Here is a 27655-nt window from a genome sequence, read left to right as displayed (position 1 = left end):
ATTGTACCAGGGTATGACATGCTTTGTGCCAATGATTCGATTTATTCACTGCCATATATACTTGGATAATTGCCCTTGCCAAAATAAGGAGCATAGTCCAACTATAGCTATAATCAAATTAATCTCATCATGTTGACCCACTCGGTATTACACTTTTGCTCAGGGCCTGTTCTTGAGCTGCCATGATTAGTGCCTCTGTGCTGTCTTTTAGAGAGCTGTACATTCAGGTGAGGCTTAACAGTGAGTCATTGTTCTTTCCACTGATAGGATTTATAAGACTTCTTCCTCTAACCTCCCTCTGTGTTGCCTTAATCTTGGCCTCCAGCTGCTGTCTCCATAGGGAGTGCTGTTTCTTATCAGTCCTAGTATTGTTCATCTTTTGAATATTGAAATAATTGAAAAAGAAATGGCTTTCAAATTCAGAAGAGTACAGGGCAGTGTTTTAAGTCTGTATATTTCACTTTTATTGATATGTCCCTTTGTGTTTGTTATCCAGGAGGCTCTGAGCATTGCAAAGGTTCAGGTGGAGATGGGAGCCCAGGTCTTGGACATAAACATGGATGATGGCATGCTGGATGGAGCAACTGCCATGGCCCGATTTTGTAACTTCATTACCTCTGAGCCAGATATTTCACGGGTGGGATATTCAAATGCAAAGGAAATAAACAATTGATACTAAATAATTAATCTGATAGTCTTGAACTTAGCCCAGCATATTGGATTTTATTTGTATTTTCGAAAGAAAGTGTCTTAGACTAATTGATTATCAATGCCTGACACAGCTATTATACGATCACAATTATTTCAGCTGATCTCAGTTATTGTGCATAGATGTCATCATCTCCATTTGTCTATAGAATTGGAAGGGGAAAGTAACAGAAATGTCCTATTTCCTTGCCGTTTTACACTGTTTGATAGTTGACTGGTACCTTTTTGATGAAGTCATCTCATTGTCTCCATGTTCTGCACATGTGGCACATGAGAGAATATTTGATATTTTGTTATCATTTTGCTCTTTGTTAGCAACTTTCCACTTTCTGTTGAGCATCTGTTAGGGTTGTTATAAGAAATGCTATTTAACCCTCTAGGGTCTGAGCCCATTTTGGTCGTTTTTGAATACTTTGATTTTGTCTTTATATACCACAAAAAAAAAAAGTTTGCCATACCCATGCTTGGTATCTTTTTTTTTTTTTAGTTTAGTTTGTAATATCAAAATCATTTGTAGTTTGTTTTCTACGGTGCCGTAATGACGTCATGTGACCTGATCACGCCAGCATGTTCATAGATCAGAGGATTAAGTATTAGGATGATTTAATACTGAAATTTAGTATCTGACTCTTAGTATCCATTATTGTCAATACTATAACGCAAACTGGAGCAAGTTAGGATTAGTGTATGTGTGCCTGGGTTGGGTCTGTAGCTGGTCAGCAGACTATGGAGAGGATAAAAAGGAGAGTCAGGCATTGTCCAAATTTCTCCTCTTCAACATCTTGTCCAGAGTGTAGTTCCTCTCCCATGACATTGCTGGCCTTCCTGATGATCTTGTTGAGTTTGTTGGTGTCTGTGACCCTCAGACTGCTGCCCCAGTGGACAACAGCGTACATTATGGCACTGGCTAACACAGACTCATAGAACATACGCAGCATCTTCCGGCAGATGTTGAAGGACCTAAGCCATCTCAGAAAATAGAGACGGCTCTGGCACTTTTTGTAGACCGTATTCACATTTTTACATTTTTGGTAATTATTGCTTCCCTTGACTCTTTGAATTATTGAGTCATTTTTCGAAAGAAACAAGTATTCAGACCTTTCTACTGTGTGATAGACTGTAAAAAAAAAAACAAAAAAAAAAAAACACACAGTGTGTACTTTTTTTTTTGTCCTTTTAGGGAAATGTTTTCTAGACTTATATGCTGCACACATAGCTAGATAAATTTACAGTAACAGCAAAAGATCATGATAAGAAATTGCAAAAAGGTATGTCATATTCATACAGTCTCACATTGCCAATACAAGCAAGCCTTACTGCACACACGCATGGAAATATTGCACAATCCTTTCAGCCTCTCCTCAGTTTGTTTGCAAGTTTAATAGAGACAGGAACAGAATAGTTTTGAAAATGATTGAGTTTAGAATGAGGAACTTGGTACCCTCTGTCAAAGGGCAAAATCTCTTAATCTCTGCAGAGAAAATATATTATATATAAAATATAATAAAAATATGACGGGTCAATCAAAATCTTTCGATCTTGTCCGAGAACAGACTGCTCAGAAATTGTCTGAAGGGGCTGCTATTCATTCTTTCCTATCACCTTCATAGTGGTACTAGATGAGCATAGGCGTAGTCTTTAGTTGAACAGTGAAATAGCCATATCATTCTGACATCCCAGATCTCACAAACTCGATATTACAGCCTGGTAAAATAAAAGGGCCAGTTAAAAAAAAAAAAAAAGATAATATGAATGAACCTGTTCAGTAAATATGAAGACCGTATGCTGTGTTTTTTTTTTAGCCATCCTTTCTCCTCATCTAGGTTCCTCTATGCATTGACTCCTCTAACTTCTTTGTGATTGAGGCTGGCCTGAAATGTTGTCAAGGCAAGTGCATAGTCAACAGCATCAGCCTAAAGGAGGGAGAGCAGGAGTTTCTACAAAAAGCTGCCACTGTAAAGCGCTATGGAGCTGCCGTGGTGGTCATGGCCTTTGATGAGGAGGGACAGGTGGGAACGCAGTTATACATACACATACGGTCACCCACAAACTAACAGATATTTGCTTACAAATTTGCTGTCATCTCCAGGCCACAGACACAGACCGCAAGGTGGAGATCTGCACTCGAGCTTACAAACTGCTGGTTGGCAAAGTGGGATTTGACCCCAATGACATCGTCTTTGACCCCAACATCCTAACCATTGGTACAGGCTTGGAAGAACACAACAACTATGCTGTCAATTTCATCAGGGCCACTAAGCTTATCAAGGTAACAGAACAGCTGCTCACACTAACTGTTAAAACAAATGGTCTGCACTTGCTGTATGTACTGAACTGAAGGGGAGCATTTTATCCAAAGCAGACTTCTATAAAAGTAATTTCAATAGGTCTCTGCTTCACAAAATGCTGTGCTCATTTTAAGTTGATCTTATCTAGCAAGAAACTGTAAATATATTCATTACAACAGAAATTTAGATCACTAATGGACCAAGTTGTGTCTGTGTTTAGGAGACTTTACCTAGAGCCAGGGTGAGCGGAGGTCTGTCCAACCTATCCTTCTCCTTCAGAGGTATTGAGGCTATCAGAGAAGCTATGCATGGTGTATTTCTCTATCATGCTATCAAGGTAAATTTGGCCACACACTGGTTCTCCCACACCCACTTCTTTCATTTCTGTTCATGCCTCTGAAATTTAGAAACATACAACCTATTAATGCTGCTTTTCATTTGTTAATGACTTAGTATCGATACAGATAGCAAATCTAGTTTTTGTTCACTGTGCTGTCAATGGATATAACTGTTGATGTTATTTAGTTAGCAAGAGAGAAACGGAAGCTGATTGTAAGAGAATAACAAATGTTGGTAGTATTGTTTGCCAATTTGCCTTTCTGTCATAAACATAGATAGAGAAAAAGTTTGTATAATGATCATGGCTTACATAAAGACTATGGTGTCAGACAGCTAACAGCATAGTTTTTCTACATTATGATCACTATCATCTGGCTTGACAAATGTGGATATAGCTTATTGACAGAGGCTGTGCTGTGATGAGAGATAACATTAGGAACACAAAGGGTTGTTCTATTCCTGTGCAGTCACAAAGCATCTCCACAAGCTCAAACTGAGTATTCAGTATGATATAAAACTCAGCTCTGTCCACAGTGCCATATACTTTTGAGATAATAAGTAAATGTGAAAGTATAGCATTTAGCATTGTAACTATAAAGCTGACAATTATTTATCCAAATGATCTAAAACTGTGTGCCCTCAAATTAAGCATAATATTAGTTTAGGCAGACCACGTAGTCGAGCCTTGTCTACAGATTGGTTGATCTGTTGATTAGCTCAAGATGGCTCACATCAGCTGTTTCCGCTCAATGAAATCAGCTGTCCAGTTCTGTCCATAATATACTCTACTACTGTCATGGTCTGTGGGTTTGTAGGTCTCTATTTTTGTTCAGATTTCTGTATGTATTTAGATAATATTCCAATTAGTCTTGCTTCTATTGTATGTTTTTGAGCTCTTCTGTACACCTTCCTGTGTTATTGTGAAATCGATATTCCCTGTGCACCTCAGTTAATTTCTGTTCTTCTGTCAGTTTGCACCATACTGTATTCAGGCTTCTAATTTCCATTAGTTCTCTGCTCGTTTGTTTGTCATTGTTGTTTTGCTTAATGTCACGTCTGTTCTTACCCTGTTCTTGTGACTGTCGGCCTCAGTAACACCCTTTTGTTTCCAGTAAAGAATAACGTTTTGTTTTTTCCTCACCCTCCTGCCTCCTCCTGTGAGCTGCATTTGGGTACCTTTCTTCCACAACACAAAACTGATGCCACATCTTCTTCAAGCTATTTTTCAGTCCACTTCCACTTAGCTTCTCCTTTTCAAACTGTGTCTGATTGAATTGATTTTATATCTGTCATTGATGCTGCTCTTTTCTGTACTCTGGTTTGGTCTTTGCTGCTACTCTCTTCCTTAAGTATTCCACATTTGCATGTGAAATGTTGGGTAGTTAACAGAACACTGCCAAATTAAACTAATATAATGCAGAGGGTTGGGTTTTTAACAAAACTGCCTGAACTATAGTGAATGTACTGTACGTGCTTATCAAAGTATTGGCTAAAGCTATGAAACCATTTCCCTCATTGAGATGGTATTAGAAATAGGGCTGTGTATTCCTGTGTGTTTTGTCAGGACGGCCTGGACATGGGGATTGTTAATGCTGGGAACCTGCCTGTGTATGACGACATTGATAAGGAGCTGTTGTTACTGTGTGAAAATCTCATCTGGAACAGTGACACAGACGCTACTGAGAAACTTTTGGCCTATGCACAGGTACACACAATCACAGGAACAGAGGAGTATACTGAGCAGTTGTTGCTTTGGTTTGGTTAACAGAAATTTGACTCTTTTTAACAGAACAATGTGAAAGGAGAGAAGAAGGTAGTTAAAACAGACAAGTGGAGAGAGGCCAGTGTAGAGGAGAGATTGGAGTACGCGCTCATCAAGGTAAATTACACTGAGTAAGTGTAAATTGTTTGCTTTAAGTATCTGTTATTACACCCTTGAACATTAAATACTGCCAATAAATGGTATAGAATAGAAATGGCATGTTACAGAGCTCTGTGATGAAGGAATATAAACAAAATAATTAAACAAATGCAAAAAGATATGTACAAGATGTAACATGGCATATATACGAGATGTGATATAGTATGTACAACATATGAACATGCTATGATGCAAGTGAAATAGTAAATATGATGAGTGAGTGCTCTCGTGGTGTTATGGAGTCTGATAGCTGCTAGTAAGAATGACCTGCGGTAACGTTCCTTCCTGCACTGCGGGAGTAAAAGTCTATTGCTGAACGAGCTGACCAGAGCCTGCTCTGTCACATGCAGGGGGTGGGAGGTGTTGTTCCTGATGGATGTTAGCTTAGATAACATCCTCTCCTCACCCACCAGCTTGATGCGGAGCACAGGGCAGCTTATTGAGTATCCTCTTGTCCCTTTCTGCCATTCCACTGCTCCAGCAGACCACACCATAAAAGAGTGCAGACGCTACCACAGTGTCATAAAAAGTTCTTAAGAGAGGCCTGTTCATTCCAAAGGACCTCAGTCCCCTTAGCAAGTGAATACCTAAACTGAAGTACTACTTGTAAAGTGCATCAGTATTCGTGGACCTGTCTAGTTTATTATTGAGGTGAACACCCAGGTATTTGTAGTCCATCACTGTTTCAAATGTACCATGGATGTTCATCAGCGTGAGGTGGGGTGCCTTTTTGCGGAAGTCGATCACCACCTCCTTTGTCTTGCCAGTGTTGATGCAAAGGCGGTTCCGTTCATACCAGCTGACAGTGCCTGATGACTCTATATATTTGAGCTTGTTCCCCTGCGACACCTGGCCAACAATAGCGGTGTCATCAGAGAACTTCTGAATGTGGCTGAAGAAAAGCTTAACTTACTTCACAAACAGACATTAAACAATCAACAATCTGTGCCATTCTTTCAGCATTCATGCATGCTCCTCCAGGTTATTGCCTGAGCTGTGTATGTAAAGTGTGAATGCATGACCAGATAAATACATAAATACATCTGTAGGCAGTTAGTGCATGTTAACATTCAGCAGGGTAATGGCTCTGGGATAAAAACTTCTTTTTAGTCTGTTTGTACTGGTCTTGATGCACCTGAAGCGCCTCCCAGAGCTTAGTAGGTTGAACAGATGATGGCCTGGGTACAAACTGTCCTGAGCAATGTTTCTAGCTCTGTTTGAGCAGCGGGGGTTATAGATGGAGCCCAGCTCACGTTGCTCTGTCCAGTGATGGAGTTCAATCCTCTTTACAAATCTCTGGCATTCTTCTGCTGGAGCTGCTCCTCCAGCTTTCTCCTTTCCCCTCCAAATCTCAGTTATCCTGATGACATGTGAAAATTCCCATGGCAGGTAATACAGTTTCACATCCCGTGTACAGTGCCGCTCCTTGACACTGATGTGCCCTGGTTTACACTATCGCTCATTCACGTCATTTGCGTCACGTGAGAGTCTGGGGTGAGGTCGGACTCAGTGTAGCACATCATGCTAACCTCATGATACTCCTTTTGAAGTTTGGTCAGTGCCCTAGCTCATCGATCTTATTTAGGAGAGATTGAACATTCCCCATAAAAATCGATGGCATGCATAGTTTGTACTGTCTCTTCCACTTATGACACTTCACTTCAGCTATTTATCCCAATCTTCTCCGCTGTAATTCCTTGGGATCTGTGGTCTTTCGCTCAGGATGACTATACTTGCGATGACTTGAAAAATGAGTAGAAAAAAGAAAACATGAAAAATACATTTTCGAGTTTTCAGAGCTCCTGTAACTAACTGCAACTCACATGTTGCCATCTTGAATTGATGATGTATAGAAACCTGCAATGTATACTGCAACTGGAAACTAGTAAAGAATTACCATTAACTTCCCTAAAAAAAAAATCAGTTGTCAGAATCTTTAAAAGGAGTATTGTGTAATTGTCTGCTGTTCGTCAGATTCTGTAATTTCCGAGTGCGTATGAACGATATTTGCTAGATTCTGTAATTTCTGATTGCGCTTTGAATGCAACACTCCACCCTTCGGAGAAACTACGGTGGCCAGACACTGCATGCAGCACACACTACCCAACACATCCATCACTCAAAAGTGTCACGATGTCTTCTCCATCCAGTGAAACCACCTTCTCAAGTTCTGAGGTTACTTTTAGAGATATAGATTATTATATTATATATTATAAATAGATGACATTTGGTTAGATATTCTGTGAAAAGATGACTTTCAGCGAATGTCACTGTTAGTTGTTCTGCATTATATTAGTGTTTTACCTGTGTGGTAATAAAAGCTAATATTAGCTATGTAATGCTAGGGGCTGTTTGTATTTAGTCTGATAGAGGGATAGCATTAGCAGGCAACACGTATCTGGCTGACGTTATCTTCAAAGACTCTTATAGTAATTTCTGTCCAGCTAACGAAGCTACTTAGTAGTTTTGGTGCTTAAACTCAAGTGAATCAACAGTTTTCAAAATGCGTACGGAGAAAATGTTACGTTTGTTTAATCAGATTAGCTGATTGTCTGCAAAGTAGCGGCGAATCACACTTGAGCCACCTTTTGTCCTTTCTAGGCCACTGTAATCAATGTGGCGACGCAAGTGGTGTCCTTCCGGGTAAGCCTTTGTGTAGAGCGGATCGCGATATATATCAATAAAAAGACGAAATCTAAAGTAATAAAAACATAACGACTCGTTTCATAGGGTGACTATATAGAACAAACAACATAGTTATATGTATTATATTCCATTTCTGTTAATAAATCACCATAGTTATTAGACACAGCTCCTTTAAGTGTCTTTTAATCCAGTTTATGCAAGTACAAGCCATAGCCAAAATCTGATTTAAACAATCCAACAAAACAAAGTAATGCCTACCCCACTGACAAATGATTTGTGGAGTTCACTTTCTGAAGCCTATTTTGTCCATGCTCCATGTCATCACTCACATTGTCTTCTAGCCAAATCCATCAGACCAGTCCTACCCCAAACATGAATTTTTTGTGAAAATATATGCTCAGTTATGGGAAGCACTGTCGCTTCATACACTGCCTGGCCCAAAATAAACATTTAAAAAAAAATTGCCACCTGGATTTAACTAAACAAATAGGTAAGCGCTTCCTATTGGTTAATTACTGCATGGGCGATTATCTTTCAACAAATTATTTAACCCCAACTGATGCAGTGAGTAGCTTCTCATTTCTTAAACAACCATGTCGAAAGACTTAGACTTAGACTTAGACTTCCTTTATTGTCATTGCACAAAAAACACAAGGTGAATCTTGACAACGAAATGTCGTTACTTGGCTACCAGTGTAACAGAGCTAGACCTTATTCCTATACAATAAATATGTTTTCTATAACTAAGAGCTAAGAGCTAACTATATGCAGGGTAAATAAGTATATATATATTCATGTATATTGCACTAAGTTATTGATATATTGCACTAATTGTCAAAAGAAACATTAAAAATTGCACTGAGTTATTGCAAAGAAAAACATTCCGTGGTTATGGAAAAGATGTTATGGAAAAGATGTTAGTCTGTTTGAGAAGGGACAAATCATTGGCATGCATCAAGCAGAGAAAACATAAGGAGATTGCAGAAACTACTAAAATTGGGTTAAGAACTGTCCAAAGCATTATTAAAAACAGGAAGGATATTGGGGAACCATCATCTTCAACGGAGAAATGTGGTCAGAAACAAAATCCTAACTGATTGTGATCGGCGATCACTTAAACGTTTGGTGAAATAAAATCACAGAAAACGACAGTTTACCTCAGGGCTATGTTTGAGAGTGAAAGTAAGCACATTTCCACACGCACAAGGGAACTCAAGAGATTGGGACTAAACAGCTGTGTAGCCCTAAGAAAAGCACTTATTGGTGAGGCTAATCGGGAATAAAAGGCTTCAATTTGCTAGGGAGCGTAAAGATTGGACTCTGGAGCAATGGAAGAAGGTCATGTGGTCTGATGAGTCCAGATTTACTCTGTTCCAGAGTGATGGTGCATTGGGGTAAGAAGAGAGGCAGATGATCGATCATGCACTAGGCATGATTATTCCATCAATGGATTTTTTCTATCCTGATGGCACGGGCATATTCCAAGATGACAATGCCAGGATTCATTGGGCTTAAATTGTGAAGGAGTTGTTCAGGGAGCATAAGGCATAATTTTCACACATGGGCTGGTCCCCACAGAGTGCAGACTTTAACCTCATTGAGAATCTTTGGGATGTGCTGGAGAAGGCTTTGCGCAGTGTTCCAACTACCATCATCACTACAAGATCTTGGTGAAAATGAATGCAACACTGGACATCTAAATCTTGAGACATTGCAGAAGCGAAACGATGCCACACCGAATGAGTGCCGTAATCAATTTCAATTCAGTTTTATTTATATAGTGCCAAATTACAACAGTCATCTCAAGGCACTTAAATGATATAGTCAAATTCAAGCCAATTCTAATTAAATTCATTGTAATCATAATCCAATGAAATCCAATTAATTAATTTCAAAATAATCCAATTCATTCATATGGCGCCAATTGAAAAACAATATCCAAGCTAATAAAACCAGTAGATTGTACCGAAACTTGTCTTCAGTCCAATCTGCCGTAATGAGCGTGCCTGAGGTAACTGTGGAAAGGAACGACTCATTTTTAAATTAAATATGATAAAATTAGATAAATATGACTTAAACTAGCCTAATGCAGTTCCTTTAATCCCAATAACATGTTCAAGTCTCTGTAACAGAATGCTGCGATCGATCGTATCAAATGCAGCACTGAGATCCAACAGGACAAGCACAGAAACAAGTCCGCTATCAGAGGCTAAGAGGAGATCATTGGTAACTTTCACCAGTGCTGTTTCTGTGCTATGATGCACTCTGAATCCTGACTGAAACTCTTCAAACAGATTATTTCTATGTAAATGATCACAAAGTTGAACTGCAACTATTTTTTCAAGAACTTTAGACAAAAAAGGGAGATTGGATATAGGTCGATAATTAGCCAACACTTCTGAATCAAGAGTAGGTTTTTTAAGTAAAGGTTTAATTACAGCAACCTTAAAAGTCTGAGGTACATATCCTATCAACAAAGACCGATTGAGCAAATCCAATATAAAAGTGTCAATTAAGGGGAAAACCTCCTTGAACAGTCTGGTTGGGATTGGGTCTAAAATACAAGTTGATGGTTTAGAAGAGACTATTGCTGTTGTTAGCTCAGAAAGATCAACTGGGCAGAAGCCGTCTAAATACAATTCAGGTTCTAAGGGTACTTCTAGAGCTACTATACTTGATGATACATCAGTGATAATAGTGGGAAGGATTCCATTAATCTTCTCTCTGATAGAAACAATTTTATTGATAAAGAATCTCATGAAATCATCACTGCTGAGAGTTAAAGGAATACATGGCTCAACAGAGCTCGGACTCTTTGTCAGCCTGGCAACAGTGCTGAAAACAAACCTGGGATTATTCTTATTCTCTTCTATCAATGATGAATAATAAGCAGTTCTAGCTTTACGAAGTGCTTTTTTATACGTTATTAAACTATCTTTCCAGACTAATTGAGACTCTTCTAAATTAGAGGAACGCCACTGTCTCTCCAGCTTTCTTGCAGTCTGCTTTAACGCACGCAGCTATGAATTATACCAAGGAGCCAACCTCTTCTGACTGATTACCTTCCTTTTCAGACGGGCAACATTGTCCAGTGTTGTACGCATTGAAGCTATAGTGCTGTCAACAAGAGAGTCAAGTTCTACTGGAGTAAAATTTAGGTAGCCGTCCTCTGTCATATCTGCACATGGCAGTGAAGAAAAGGATGATGAAATCAACTCTTTAAATCTGGTTACAGCATTCCTTCTATATGTAAAATTCTTCTCAGAAGCCCTTTAGTCAAGTAATGTAAATTCAGAAGTTATTAAAAAATGGTCAGACAAGACAGAGTTATGAGGGAACACTGTTAACTGTTCACTCTCAATGCCATAAGTCAGCACAAGGTCAAGGGTGTGATTAAGGCAGTGAGTAGGTCTGTGAACACTTTGAGAAAATCCAATAGAGTCTAATATAGAATTAAAGTTAATATTTAGGCTGTCATTTTCAACATCTACATGAATATTAAAGTCACCCACTACAATGACTTTATCTGTACTCAGCACTAACTGTGATAAAAACTCTGAGAATTCAGACAGAAACTCAGAATAAGGGCCAGGTGGACGATACACAACAACAAAAACAGGTTTTTGTGATTTCCACTTTGGGTGGGAAAAACTGAGAATCAGAGATTCAAAAGAGCTAAAACTAATCTTGGGTCTAGGACTGATTAGGAACCCTGATCTGAAGATAGCTGCCACTCCTCCTCCTCTGCCTGTGCTTCGAGGAACGTGAACATTTAAATAGTCAGAGGGAGTTGATTCATTAATGCTAACATTATCCTCCTGCTGCAGCCAGGTTTCTGTTAGACAAAATATATCAAATAGACTACATTTGTTACATGTACTATTATCACTCTAGGAGGCAGAGGAGTAACTAAACATCTGACACACGGAGCAGGTGAAAGCAAGACATGGAGGGAGAGAACTGGTAGCCATGCTAAGCTAGAGAACCAGACACACCGCTAAAAAGTGAAAAATAAAGACTAAAGATCTGTAAGAGTGTTAGAATATAACAAGTAGGGGATAGAGTTAACTATGCAAAATTGGTAAATTATAGGAGAAATAAAGTGATTATTTGTAGTTCAAGAAGAGCAAGAAATGTCACAGTGCACACACAAGGCAACAGGAAGTGATGCAATACGTCTTACCGCAAAGCCGCAAAGTGTCCTGTCTGGAGACCAGGGGCCTCATGTACAAAGACTTGCGTGGATTTCCTACTGAAACATGGCGTACGCTCAAACCAAAATGCCCTCCAACGTACAAAAATATCCGGATGTATCAATGTGTGCGCACGCATGAATCCAAGCACATTTCTTTTGTACATCCCAATCAACGTGGAACTGAGCGCACATGTCGGAGTACCCGACTCCTCCCTGTCCACGTCCCTACTTAAATATGCAAATCATATTTAAATTAGCCCTCCACCTGCGATTCCTCTCTGCACGATCAGAAAATAAAGAAAAAAGAATGAGTAAGACGGAAAAAGAATAACTTAACGAAAATCGAGATGGAGGTGCTACTCTCTGAAGTGGAGGCCCGCAAAAATGTGCTCTTTGGCACGCTGTCCTATGATATAAGCAGCAAACATAAGAGGAGTGGGTGGGAGAGCGGGAGCGAGGCCTGTAATGCTGAGGCGTCTGAGAAGCGCACACAAGTAGAGGTGAAAAAGAAGTGGTTTGAACAGAGAGTCGGCACAACTATGGGTGAAACTGCTCTGTCAGGGGTTTGGGTGTGGGAGTGTGGGTGACTCTGATTAAAGGTGAATACCTACATTTGTGTAACTCACAACAAACGTGTTCATACAGTAACCAGAGCAGAAGTGCGCCGGGGAAAAGGTGAAGCTAATTATGACACTTCACACTTTACGTACGGGGTTATTAACATTTGCACACAGACACGATCAGGGGCTTGTTAGAAAGATCTTAAGCTGTTGTTTAACCAGCAAAAAACAGCAAGTTACTAACTTTAACTACCAACTATGATGCTGTGAAGACGGGATAAAAATTGGGGGCGCATATGCTCAATACACGTCACAGGGAATAATATTAGGACAATTACACAAATAAAGTTACTCACCAAGAAGCCACCCCTACCGCACAGTGCCAGCGTGTTGTCTGTTCCCAACAATTCTGTTACTGAATGTATGAATCGTGTGTTGAACCAGGCCACCCCCACAAAGCATTTAATTAATTAATTCCGTCCCACTCGGCTGGCATGACTCGGGCTCAGGGTCGACTGGCACAGTCCCAATCGGTTGGATCGGTCTGGAATGCCCCAGTTGCTTAAACCCCAGTGTGCACATCACCTGTGGCACAAGCAGCGCATGGCTCCTCGCTGTGTTGCGCTCCAACGCCGGCCGCAGCTCTGCGCACAGTTCCAGGAGGATTGCCCTGAAAATGGCTGATGAGCCAGTTGTCATCATGTGCCAGCAAATCCCCCATTTTCTAATTGCACTTCTTCTAATACCGCTAAAGCTGCCATTGTTTTTAAAGGTATGCACTGCAACACTTTGCGCATGCTTTTATATCCACTTGTGTAATTGCAGACACGTGTATTAATTGTTCATGTGTCTCAGATGTGCACATCACTCAGTCTGAGGACAAATTGTGTTCACATTTATTATAACAGTTTCCCAACATCACCTCTAGTTGTGTCGCCAAAGAAACAACAGCGGTAGAAAAGTGCGTACGACAGCCCTGCAATTTGCGTGAGGCACCGCACATTTCCACGGTCATTTCGCTCTTGATACATCTGATCGTTGACGTGAAAAAGTGTGTACGCCACTTTTTTGTGCGTACGTCTCCTATGTACATGAGGCCCCTGGAGAAGTAATCAAAGCTAAAGGCTGTCCAACGAAGTACTTGTGCGTGACCTTTTTTTGGCCAGGCAGTGTAGTTTGAACGTTCATAGTTTGACTCAAAGCTCAGGCCTTTTTGTGTGCACTTTGCATGTCCCCTGTATAGGTTTTCCTCTAAGCCAAATACATAATTGGGAAATATAGAGTTATTAATAAACAGAAAGTTTATTATCTTGTGAATTACCCTCATTTGAATTTTGTTATGAATTGGCTTTCAATAAACTGAATTGATTGATTAGTTTCTTCCAATTGTACACAATATCTGTAAGAGTGAATTGATAAAGCTCAAACTTTAGGTATTACTTTTTTTTTTGTTTCTTCAAACCTTTAATTTTGATGAGAAACAATGCATATATATCCAATATATATTTGGATGGATAAATTAGATATTCAGTGCCTAGATAACAAAATCGACTCCCTTGAGAAGGGATTTGATTCCCCCATCCCTATCATGTACAAGGTGACGAGGAAGAAGGAGAACTCTCTTTCAACAGGAAAAAATCTCCAGCTCAGCTACTGATGTGCTAGGGTGTCATCCCCCTCAACCAGTTGAGGGGTGAGTGTATAGGACAGAGACATTAACAAACACTATGAAACTAGACCAGGAGTACCTGCTATTGAAAGGAAAAATGAAAACAGTAGGAAAGACACCAATAATGGCTGTTAAGATAAAGAGAGCAAATTGAGTAGAAGTGCTCATTTTCACTTATTTAAATTTCACTGAATCATTTAAGATTAAGAAAAGAAAAAACTATCTAATATCACTCCAAAAAAGCAGTGTCCCTTATCATGCATTTGGTTAACTCATTCTCTCTAGGCTGTTGGGTAAGACCCTGGCTGTTGGGTAAAGATGTCAGATTATACTTCCACCCATTATCTAAACCCACATTATCTTATGATGCGTTGCTGAGGGCTGTGGTCTTGTTCACCTACCATCAGGCAAGAGGTGGGCTTAACCTTGGACAAATTGCTAGTCCATCACAAGACTAACAGAGTGACAGAAAAATCAGAATGTTCAATTAACCCACATAGGCCTGGGGAGAACTTGCAATCTTCCCTCAGAAAGACTTCACCATAGTTAGTACAAGAATCCCTCTTGCTTGAGAATTTATATCTGGTGAGCTAATGTGCTTTATGTCTTGGACATCCTAAACTGCTGAAACATGTTGAAATATGCACTTAGACTTAGTTTAAGCATTGTTTATAATGACAAAGTTGTTTATATCATATGAATAATGACTTCAGAATCATTTGCTTGTTTTCAAACATAGGATTTTAAACAGATTTATTTTGGGGTTTTAACCTGCATGTAATATTTATGTCTTGTAGAAACACATGTGTTTTCATTCCTCTTATTTTGAGCTTTCCTGCTCCATCTTGTGTTGTTACTGTTAGGGAATAGAAAAATATGTGGTGGAGGATGTAGAGGAATGTCTGGCTCAGGTTGACCTCTACAAACAACCCCTTCAAATCATTGAGGGCCCCCTGATGAATGGCATGAAGGTGGTGGGAGATTTCTTTGGAGCTGGGAAGATGTTCCTGCCACAGGTACCACTTTTGTTCATTTTTCTCCTGTGTTTCAGTCAACATTGTATGAACTTTGTTCTATATATTACACCTTTATGTAGATGTTTAAATAGTGGGAGACAGCCTCAGCATTATTTGTGTGCAATGAATTGAATAGAACCCTTCATTTTCAAGCATTTTTTAAGTGATATGTTTCACTTCAGTTTGGTTACTCAAGAAATTATGATAATCCAGTGACTGAAACAATGTGCAGTATACTTCTCACCAGTTTTCAGTCCACTTTGGGAGAAGTCATTGAGGTCACCGTGTCATTGCAACATAGTTTCCAAAAGATCATTTTTCAGCTTTTTAATTTTTTTTTTAAGGGTTTTCTCATTCAAGACTTCACAGTCAGACTTACAACTCTTTAAAATGAAACAATGACTTGACTTATTGTTTGTTGCAGACTGATGAATACATGTGTACTTGAAGTTGTTTGTAGGATTCCGACATTCGCATAAACAACCTCCAAACATGGCTATAAAATACTGCACGTTCTTTTTCTTTCCCATTTTTTTTTTTTTTTTTTTTAATGGAATGTAATAGCATGATTCTTTTCTTGTCTAGTTGACCACTCAGCGCTTTTACACAACAAGCCTCATTCACCCATTCAGACACACTTTCTTATGGCATGTCTTGGTCTATACAATGTTTCAAGCCACATTGTGAAAAAAGCACTTGCACATTCGACATTTCGACTCCAGGGAGGCCAGGGGTCAAAATACACTACTCTGACTGTTACTCCTGAGCTACAGCTACCATCACAACTTGACTGCAACAGGCTTAAGAAGGGAAGAGACTGACATAAAAGCAGTGGCTAAATAACATCAAAAGCAAAGCAGTCTGTGACCAGACATATGACAGTCATGATGAACTTTTTTAAAAAAATTTTAAATAACATTTTTGGAACCTGCAGTATGTGATGTTGCACTGTTTAGAGAATGAACACTGTCTAGTTTAAATGAAATGCCAATACATATAAGCTTAAAATTAGATTGTAGTTGCAGTAAATTGGCATCTGTGATGATGATATTATTAGTTGTGGACAGTGTTTTGGTTTTGTAGTTTTTCATGTATTCAAATATCTTATTTTTTCATTCATTCACATATAGAAATGTCACTTTTGACCAAATTTGTTTTATTGTGTGTCACGCATTTACATGTCAGCATATATCAGGTTTGGACATTCTTAATATTTTCGGTGATACATATGCAAAAAAAAAGTTAATTAACATGCATTTTTGTTACCTCACAATACTTAAACAGTGTTGCAATTCAAATTTTTTAACCATTTGTCAACAGAAAAAAATTAAAAGTTGAATTTACTCTATACAAATGTAAGAGATGCATACAGATCCTCTTCCCATCCTCGATTTAGAAAATCAGACCAGAGTAAGAGTTACTTTCAACTATATACTTATTGTTCACTGACCTGTAACAACAAGTGTGATCTTAGGAGGCTGAATAAACTTTGTGGCCCTAATCCTAGTTGGAATGCTCTCTCTGAGCTACTTGGAGATTACATTAGTGCCAAGACTGAGTCTGTAACAGATAAAATTAACCTCTCTGTGGAGAAAATTATTCTTTCAATTGCAGGGAGGTGCTTTTTCCAGTCAAAAGCCCACACTCACCATCTGAGAAAGCTGCTGAACATGAAAAAGAAGGTCTTCTGGGGGGATAATAGAGAGTTGTTGAGGACTGCTGGGGAAAAAAAGCTAAAAAGCAAGCTACAGCAGAGAAATATGAGGGATGTTTGGTCAACGATGAAACAGATTACAGGCTTTAAAGTGAAAGAGGATCATCCATCTATCCACTCATTATCTATACCTGCCTAATCCAGTTCAGGGTCTTTGGGTTGGGGGGGCTGGAGGTTAACATCCTGAACAGATCGCCAGTCCATCACAGGACCACACAGAGACAAACAGCCACGCATGCCCACACTCACTCCTGGGGTCAATTTAGGATCACCTATTAACCTGACATGCAAGGTTTTGGATGGTGGGGGAAGCTGGAGTACCCAAAGAGAACCCTTGCATGTGGGAATAGGGAGTGCATGGGGCATGCACTCCCTATTCCCACAGATTCCCTGTCACAACGATCTCAACACAGACTATAGCCCCTCAGCAAAACACAGTGTGACCTTCTGTGCTCTCCCATCCACCCTGTCTGTCTTCAGCAGTCAGCTGAAGAGAGTCTGCACATCCAGATGGTGTCAGTCCTGGAGTCCTGAAGACCTGAACTGATTATCTATATTGACTTCTATAGCACCTCTTCAACCTTAACCTTAATCATGAGAAAGTTCCAGTGCTGTGGAATACATGACAGACTGTACATATTTAGAAACTTTAGGTCCTTCAGTGTCTACACCAGTGTTTCTCAATCCTGGTCCTCAAGGCACCCCGCCCTGCATGTTTTCCATGTTTCCCTGCTCCAGCACACCTGATTCAAATGAATGGGTCGTCCTCAGCCTTCTGCAGAGCTTAAAGACCTGAAACCTGATTTTTGGGAAGACCAGATGCATAGCTGTCAACATATGGCTCCAGACAGAGGCTATGCTTGGGCACAGGAGCTGTTACAGGAACACTTTTGGAACCAACACAAGATTACTGCATCATACATGGAAAAAGCCGTCAGAATAGACTAGAATAGAATGCCTTTACTGGCCAACTGTGAAAAATGGAAAATTGTTTTATTGAGTGTTGTAATGCATTGGAGGACATACAATACAGGATCCTCTGGCAGTCTAGGCTTATAACAGCATAACTATGGGATGTTTCAGAGTCACCTGGGCCATCCATAAATATAGGCATTATTAAAAAGGAAAGTTTTAAACCTAATCTTAAAGGTAGAGAGTGTCTGCTTCCTGAACGTATCCTGACAGCTGGTTCCACAAGAGAGGAGCCTGATAACTGAAGGCTCTACTTCCCATTCCACTACTTGAAACTTTCAAACTCTCACAAGTAAATCTGCAGTCTGACAGTGAATTGCTCTGTTTGGAAAATATCTAATATATGTTGGAGCTTGGCCATTAAGAGCTTAATATGTGAGGAGAGGAGTTTTAAATTCTAAGGTGAATTTAAGAGAAAGCCAATGAAGAGTAGCTAAAACTGGAGAAATGTCAGGGTTGATGCAGGAAGGGAGGACCCAAATGCAGACTTCTCAAAGGTAACAAAGGTTTATTTCCAAAGGAAAAAACAGCAAAAACAGAAAGGGCAGCTGAGCCGGATAATCAAAAATACTTAACTATGAAAATAAAACAAGACTGTGAATAATTTACATGACTATGAAAAACAAGACTGTGGCACTGTGGATAACGAGGCTGATTAAACAAACTGTGGCTATGAGGCAAAACCAGACTTAGCGTTCGTGGCGTGAGCGTGGAAGGTAAAGTGAGGATTCTGCCATGAGTGAGACTGAACCTGGAAACTAAATGCTGTGGGGAAGTGATTGGTGATGATGTGCAGCTGTGAACAGAAACAGGTGACTTGAGTGAGACTAAGTGACAGGGGAAAAAACATGACAAGAAATTAATCACGACAAAACCTGAAAACATTATAAAGACCAGAAAACATAACAAATGACCAAAAAACAAGAGGATTAAAACATAAACCGTGACAAGAAATATGATCTCTCCTGTTAGTTCTCATCAGAACTCTGACTGCAGCATTTTGGATCAGCTGGAGGCTTTTCAGAGAATATGTGGGACAGCCCAATAATAAGGAATTACAGTAGTCGAATGTTGATGTAACAAATGCATGCATTAGTTTTAGATAGATTATGGTTAAAAATAACTCCTATACATTACTCCTATACATATATAATCTATACATTAATAACTATATCTAGTTGGGACACCTCCACCTCCACCAGTGGAAAATTCCTTTCCACTGGTGGTGAGTCAATGTGAAGGTGGCATCCAAAAATGGAAAAAGGGAGAAATGAACATCATCTCCATTTATTTTCATTGAAATGTTTTATACATTGGTCAGTATTTATTTTTTTAGTTAGCAGGCAATATAAATGTTCCCTTTATGTGTGTAGAAACTAAATCACACCTCATTGTATTTGCAGGTTATCAAGTCGGCTCGTGTTATGAAGAAAGCGGTTGGTTATCTGATTCCTTTCATGGAGAAACAGAGGGAGGAGATGATGGCCTCATCTGGGTCAACTGAGGAGATGGTTAGTCTCAGTGGAATATGATTCTGTTTGGTGAAAAGATGTAAAAGCATTTAAAAAAATATATTTTTGCGTTTTTTTGCAAGAGTTTTATTTGTGGAAAGAGTTTACAACACTTTTATAATATATAGTATCACAATTGTACTATAAACGGTAAAAGTAAAAGAAAAATGCATTAATTGTGCATGACAACTGACAGTTGGCCTTATCAATAACAAAGGTGGCCTAAACTATTGTGAGCTTTTAATGCTTTCCTAAATTTGTTTTCACACATGCTGGAACAATGACTTCTTTTTTTTTTTTTATAGGTACTTAATTTACCATGAGCAGTTGCGTGTGATGTTAATAGTTTGTGTTTCATGCTCTAATTTGCTGATGTGTATGTTGATTTTCACTCACTCAACAATATTGTGCATGCTTTTAAAGATATGTGGCATCGGTATCAACAAAACATGTCATCAATGAGGCTCACCCTGCATTCTCCACATGCTGTAATACAACAGTTTTTTTCAATAGCATATTTTCACTACTCTACCCATGTGCCACTTCATGTACCCATTCCAGCTGAGACTGCATCTCCAGCAGAGAATCTCTTGCTTTGAAGTGCATGATTAAGTAGAAGAGATGGAGAAAATCTAGACTAAAGTGACTGTGCAGTCTCCAGAATATCCAATTTTTTTGTGTGGAAAGGACTTACTAAAGTTTGTGTCCTGTATAGCAGCCCTGATGTTTTCTCCATTGTTTGCAGGATCCCTATCAGGGCACCATAATTCTGGCTACAGTAAAGGGAGATGTTCATGATATTGGCAAGAACATCGTAGGAGTGGTGCTAGGTTGCAACAACTACAGGTAAAATTTATGTAATGTTTTGTTGCTGAATTTTAATAACCAACCATCTGAAATTATCTTACTCTTCTGCAGAACTATGCCAATTTCTGTTTTTACCAACTATAGTCTTCCCAGTGAACTCGGAAAGTGTCAGCAGCACTTTTTCTCACGATGCAAAGTGTCTCCAAGGGACTTAAGAGCTCATCCAGTAAAAGACATTTCCAGTTCAATAATGTACCACATGCAGTCAAACACATGTAAACATTTGACTGAAAGTATGTAGGACACACCTACATAGTGACATTAGAAACGTATATGAAATACGAACAAAAACTTATTATTCTAGAAATACCAAGGTAAAGTAGTGTGACTCAGCAAGTCAAAGCTGAATGTGAGTTTTAATGAATGGACTCGTGACTTCGAAATAAATGCTCAGAAAAAAACAAAAGTATTAGCTTTGACGTCGGACATCAGATCTTTTTCATTCAGTCAGTCACCAAAGGCGTGCAGTGGAGAAGCCAACCACCCTCCATCACTCTCCACTCTCACTCTCTTGGTGCTTCACTGAAGGGTCTACCAGTGTATTCCTGGAACTTTCATAGTTTCCCATGTCAAGTCTTCTACAGTGGAGCTTTGCCCACGATCGGACAGGATGTGATGGCTTATGTTGCGAAATGCATTCTCTGGAGTCAAATCTCCCTCCTCGGCTTCACTACAAACTGGACAACCAGTTTTTTCTCCTGGCTGTATTTTACTTGCCTCTGGAAGCACAGCTGGTTTGGAATTAGTGGCCCTCTTGTGTTCCATTTGAAGTCTTAAAAATTATTCAAGGGTAACAGCTTTAACAATTCAATTCAATTAAATTTTATTTATATAGCGCCAGATTACAACAATTGTCATCTCAAGGTACTTAAGTAATATAGTCCAATTCAAGCCAATTGGAATTCAATTCATTGTAATCATAATCCAATTAATTCATATAGAGCCAATTCAAAAAATTAATATCCTAGCTAAGGAAACCAACAGATTGCACCGAAACGTGTCTTCAGTCCAATCTCCCGTCCTGAGCGTGCCTGTGGCAACTGTGGAAAGGAACGACTCCCTTTTAACAGGAAGAAACCTCTGGCAGAACCAGACTCAGGAAGGGTGGCCATCCGCCTCGACCAGCTGGGGTTTGAGAAGACAGAAAAGAGGGGGGAAAAACACCATAACGCCATTCAAAGGATATCTGTTGGAACAGGGAAACATAGGTTAATAATCACAATAATGTCACATGTACATAAAATCAATTTTGAAATTAAACGGGGAAAAAGAGAGCAAAGTGAGGAAAGGTGTGACAGATGAGGTCCCCCAGCAGTCTAAGCCTATAGCAGCTTAACTATGGGATGTTTCAGGATTACCTGAGCCATCCCTAACTATAAGCTTTATCGAAAAGGAAAGTTTTAAGCCTAATCTTAAAAGTGGAAAGGGTGTCTGCTTCCCGGACATTTACTGGCAGCTTATTCCACAAGAGAGGGGCCTGATAACTGAAGGCTCTACCTCCCATTCTACTTTTAGAAACTCTGGGAACAACAAGTAAACCTGCAGTTTGGGAGCGAAGTGCTCTGTTAGGAAAATATCTTACAATTAAATCTTTAAGATATGATGGAGCTCGGTCATTAAGAACTTTATATGTGAGAAGAAGAATCTTAAATTCTATTCTGAATTTAACAAGGAGCCAATGAAGAGAAGCTAAAACTGGAGAAACATGATCTCTCCTGTTAGTTCTCATCAGAACTCTGGCTGCAGCATTTTGGATCAGCTGGAGGCTTTTCAGAGAATATGTGGGACAGCCCAATAATAAGGAATTACAGTAGTCCAGTCTTGAAGTAACAAATGCATGAACTAGTTTCTCTGCATCACCCTGAGACAGGATGTTCCTGATTTTAGCAATATTACGAAGGTGAAAGAAGGCAGTCCTAGAAACCAGTTTTATATGTGCGTCAAATGATAAATTCTGGTCAAAAATAACTCCAAGGTTCCTCACGGTAGAACTAGAAGCCAAGGAAATACCATCTAGAGTAACTATATAACTAGACAATTTCTCCCTGAAGCGCTCAGGTCCAAAGAGAACAACTTCAGTTTTGTCTGAATTTAAAAGCAGACAGTTCTGAGTCATCCAGGTCTTTATGTCTTTAAGACAGGCTTGTAGCCTGACCAACCTGTAGGTTTCATCTGGTTTCATAGATAAGTACAGCTGAGTATCATCAGCATAACAATGGAAATTTATGCCATGCTGTCTGATAATGTTACCTAATGGAAGCATGTATAAAGTAAAAAGAATCGGTCCAAGCACAGAACCCTGAGGAACTCCATGACTTACTCCAATGTGTGAGGAAGATTCTTCATTTACAAGAACAAACTGGAATCTATCAGATAAATATGACTTAAACCAGCCTAATGCAGTTCCTTTAATCCCAATAACATGTTCAAGTCTCTGTAACAGAATGCTGTGATCGATCGTATCAAATGCAGCACTGAGATCCAACAGGACAAGCACAGAAACAAGTCCGCTATCAGAAGCTAACAGGAGATCATTGGTAACTTTCACCAGTGCCGTTTCTGTGCTATGATGCACTCTGAATCCTGACTGAAACTCTTCAAACAGATTATTTCTATGTAAATGATCACAAAGTTGAACTGCAACTATTTTTTCAAGAACTTTGGACAAAAAAGGGAGATTGGATATAGGTCGATAATTAGCCAACACTTCTGAATCAAGAGTAGGTTTTTTAAGTAAAGGTTTAATTACAGCAACCTTAAAAGTCTGAGGTACATATCCTGTCAACAAAGACCGATTGATCAAATCCAATATGGAAGTGTCAATTAAGGGGAAAACCTCCTTGAACAGTCTGCTTGGGATTGGGTCTAACATACAAGTTGATGGTTTAGAAGAGACTATTGCTGTTGTTAGCTCAGAAAGATCAACTGGACAGAAGCTGTCTAAATACAATTCAGGTTCGAAAGATACTTCTAAAGCTGCTCTACTTGATGATACATCAGTGATAATAATGGGAAGGATTCCATTAATCTTCTCTCTGATAGAAACAATTTTATTGATGAAGAATCTCATGAAATCATCACTGCTGAGAGTTAAAGGAATACATGGCTCAACAGAGCTCGGACTCTTTGTCAGCCTGGCAACAGTGCTGAAAAGAAACCTGGGATTATTCTTATTCTCTTCTATCAATAATGAATAATAAGCAGTTCTAGCTTTACGAAGTGCTTTCTTATACGTTATTAAACTATCTTTCCAGACTAATTGAGACTCTTCTAAATTAGAGGAACGCCACTGTCTCTCCAGCTTTCTTGCAAACAGTTCAAACAGTTCAATTCAAGAAATATGAAATAATTAACTGTACATGGTTAATTGAAAAAGGGTTGCCAGTATGCTCAAGCATTTCTTTAATTAATCTCTCTATCCCTAAATTTCATAATAAACTTATTAAGACTTATTTTGAATATAGCTGCAAGCAGCATAGCAGGCAAGCCTATGGCTGCTCAGGAAGGCGTCATGAGTCCATACACCAAGTTTGGCATCGATACATCAATGCATCGCAGAGATATGGCCTCACTTCCTGTTTGGCATGTTGGTGCTGAGTTTGATTGGCTGCTACGGGCAAATGGAAGCGAAATTTAAAAAATACACACGATACCTTTTGTGAGGCTTCTTCTGAAGATTCTATGTGTCAGGTCCTGTGGAAATCAGACAATCTGGGTGACCTGAAATGCTTTTTGAAGGACTTTCATAAAATTAAAAATAGCGGAAAATCCAATATATCGCAAATGACGTCATAGTGCAATGAACTTGTCTCAATCCAAGGATTCCAACGGTACCTCATTTGTGAAATTTGGACTAACGAGTCCAAAGTTACATACAGCTGAATGCACTTCTAACTTTGACGTGTTGGTGGCGCTACAGGGATCACTGCTTGGGCATGAAAATTATTGACGTTGACCATGGGACTGTCCTGAATAAGTGTGCCAAATTTCACAACTTTTTACCCATAGCGTTCTAGGGGCTGCCATAGACTTCAATTGCAGCAGAAAGTAAAATGATGATGATGATGATGATGATAATAATAATGATAATAAAAGCTAGGAACACTATGGGTGCCTTTGCAGCTTCACTGCTAGGCCCCCAATTATTCTCACAAAAACAACACAATCACAATCCAGTTCAAAGAAGATATCTTCTCTGTTTCTAAGATAACATGTTAGCCTAATAAATTCTGGTTTAGTTTTTGGACAAAATTATTCTGCCATCCTTTGTCATTGAAAATTGTGTTCCTCTGTGAAAGAACATGCCAAACAAAAAAGAGCATGAGATGGAAGGAAAGGCACAATTAATTTATTAAAAAAATAAGACAACTGTAAATGTATACCATGATTTTCATATCAGCTAACTGACGATAAAGACTCCAAGACTAGTGTATCCCACTATCCCAATCAATGATCCCAACAGGAAAATGTCAATGCAAGGAAAGGGGGAGACAGGTGTGTCAGAGGGTGAGGTGTGAGAGAACAAGGAAAAAATGCATCATTGTTTGTTTGAAAATGCTGTCATATTTCTCTAAAGGCTAAAATGAGTATCACCAGATAGGGGCCATTAGTAAATTAAGATATGTGTTTTAACACCTCAGTTGTTGAGGGTACTCTACAATAAAGTTACATTTCTGACCATATGAAGGTGATTTTTTTTAATTAAAATGATTGAGAAATATTTACCTAAATCACAATTAGCTTGATTGGAAATGAGATATTCAAGTTTGGCTGTAAATATGCCACTGGCTAGAATTGACATCTGGTAGGGAGCACACAGTTTGTTTTTTTTTTCTCATCAGACACAAGCCACGTCTGTTGTTGGCTTGTTAAATGTTCTGGTCAGTGGCACTTAGTGTGGGCTATTGAACATTTCTGAGAACTAATCAATTTAAGATTGTGTTGAAAATCGTTGATTGCATTTCTGTTAGATGTTGGACGTTTCCTCTCTTGCAGAGTGATCGACTTGGGTGTGATGGTTCCCTGTAATCAGATTCTCAGCAAAGCTGTTGCACTGAAAGCTGGTATGAGATAAGTTTGGGTTTGTATATTGTTATAGGATGAGGCAATTAAAATTCTAAACAGGAAGCTTCTGGGAGATTTTGGGTATGACAACAGTCACCAGTAGCAGCTCCTGGTTCACTGACTGGCTTTGCTCATAGCCCTTCATTGATCTGATTGGTTGAAGTGTGCTTGTGTTGACAGAAATTGATTTTTTTTTTCTTTCTTTTTTCTTTCTTGCTATATATATATATATATATATATATATATATATATCCATATATCCAATTTTTTTTCTTGATCTTGAAAAAAAACCCTACTTACAGAAGCTGAGAGGGGCCTTGACTGCAATTGTTTATTTTCTATGCCATTATCTCAAAATCACTAAAAATTTTCATGGTCTTGTCTCCAGATTGCAACGTTATTATTTTATCATGAGAAAAATAGCTTTTGCTTCTCGAGATCATAAGATGTTTATGGTGAACTTGAAAATACGTAATTGTGTTTGCTGCCGTTTTGCAATTCAAAGTGCTTTACATGGAGCACTGAAGCATTAAAACTAAATATGTAGTTTAAAATGCAGTGGGATAGTGAAAGTTATTCATCAAAGTCTTTCAACAGTTTAAACGATTCTGCTACACTTCAGCCAGTAGCTGCTCTTGAGGCAGTCCAACTGTTTACGAAGACAGTAAATCAAGGTCTTTACTAGGCCAAACTGACAAAATATACCACCCTCTTATCTTAAGAAAACAAGCCATATAATTCTGAGATAATGACAAAAATGTCACCATTATCATAACTAACATATTATAACTGCAAAACAAGCTTAAGTTATTTCAACATAATGAAATAATCAACCCATGATCTTGAGATGTTGTTGATTTGTTGTTGTAGATATTATTGGTTTGTCAGGCCTCATCACTCCCTCTTTGGATGAGATGATTTATGTGGCCAAAGAAATGGAGAGACTTAAAATGACAACACCACTGCTGATTGGAGGAGCCACTACTTCAAAGTAAGACAAGCATACACACAAACACAGGCACCCACAAACCTATGTCATATAAAAATAAAAGCAGTATATGTAATTATTTACTGTTAGGGTCATATCCTCGTTCAACCCAAAGCTGGGTATTGTAGTGCTTGCTTTGGTAATTAGTGTGTTTTGTGTTTGATAGGACACACACTGCAGTGAAGATTGCACCATGTTACAATTCTCCTGCTATCCATGTTCTTGATGCCTCCAGGGCTGCTGTATTGGTAAGAGTTCAATACAGCTTTTCTCAGACCTACAGTACAACAGCTGAATTCAAATAGTGGTCTGTGGGACAAAATCCAGCCTAAACAAAAAGGTGTTCAGCTACCTGGCATTTAACCTGTTGTGATCAGAGGTGCTGGTTTATTCAAAAGAGTGATATCATCAAACATATGCTCAGTGGCTGAAGACTATTTCACTGGCTGGAAAACACATAAAGAATTATTAGCGAAGAGCTGTTTTGCAATTGACTGTACCTACAGATTCATAAGTAAGTATGGGTTTTCTTATAGCCAAATAATTTCAGCTATTCATAGAGATTACTGTAGTCCTGGCTTGGAAAGAAAAATGTAATGTGAATTTTTAGGCGCTTGTGGCCTTTTATTTGAAAGTAGGAAGACAGGAAAGAGGGCAAAGACACTGGGGGAAGACATGCAGCAAAGACTCAAACCAGGACCAGCTGTATCCAGTAGCAACAGCCTCTGTATATGAGGCACCAACTTAATCAGTTCAGCTATACGGCACCCCTGGCATGTTAGAGTTCTAAGTCTTCCATTTTGTATCCTTGCTGGGGCCTTTCTGTGTGGAGTTTGTATGTTCTCTCCTTGCAATTCAAGTCAATTCAATTCAGTTTTATTTATATAGCACCAAATTACAACAATTGTCATCTCAAGGCACTTAAATAATATAGTCCAATTCAAGCCAATTGGAATTCAATTAATTGTAATCATAATCCAATGAAATCCAATTATTTAGTTTCAAAATAATCCAATTCATTCATATAGAGCCAATTCAAAAAACAATATCCTAGCTAAGGAAACCAACATATTGCACCGAAACTTGTCTTCAGTTCAATCTCCCGTCCTGAGCGTGCCTGTGGCGACTGTGGAAAGGAACGACTCCCTTTTAACAGAAAGAAACCTCTGGCAGAACCGGACTCAGGAAGGGTGGCCA

General features: G+C 39.0%; 1 protein-coding gene across 1 annotated transcript in view; it reads left to right on the top strand.

Moving 5' to 3' along the window:
• The window catches only part of mtr (5-methyltetrahydrofolate-homocysteine methyltransferase), a 65357-nt gene that overhangs the window by 17756 nt on the left and 19946 nt on the right, over positions 1-27655 (top strand). The window contains exons 14-25 of the mRNA XM_072372724.1: positions 497-637; positions 2532-2717; positions 2798-2977; positions 3217-3333; positions 4900-5040; positions 5125-5214; positions 15190-15342; positions 19432-19539; positions 20285-20385; positions 25402-25469; positions 26341-26461; positions 26625-26706. Coding sequence (XP_072228825.1) covers positions 497-637; positions 2532-2717; positions 2798-2977; positions 3217-3333; positions 4900-5040; positions 5125-5214; positions 15190-15342; positions 19432-19539; positions 20285-20385; positions 25402-25469; positions 26341-26461; positions 26625-26706 — 1488 coding nt within the window. The remainder of the gene's footprint in view (positions 1-496; positions 638-2531; positions 2718-2797; positions 2978-3216; positions 3334-4899; positions 5041-5124; positions 5215-15189; positions 15343-19431; positions 19540-20284; positions 20386-25401; positions 25470-26340; positions 26462-26624; positions 26707-27655) is intronic.

The sequence above is a fragment of the Leuresthes tenuis genome, unplaced genomic scaffold, assembly GCF_036924035.1.
Source record: "Leuresthes tenuis unplaced genomic scaffold, fLeuTen1.0.hap1 SCAF_20, whole genome shotgun sequence".
Lineage (NCBI taxonomy): Eukaryota > Metazoa > Chordata > Actinopteri > Atheriniformes > Atherinopsidae > Leuresthes > Leuresthes tenuis.
This window is presented reverse-complemented; position numbering and strand designations above follow the sequence as displayed.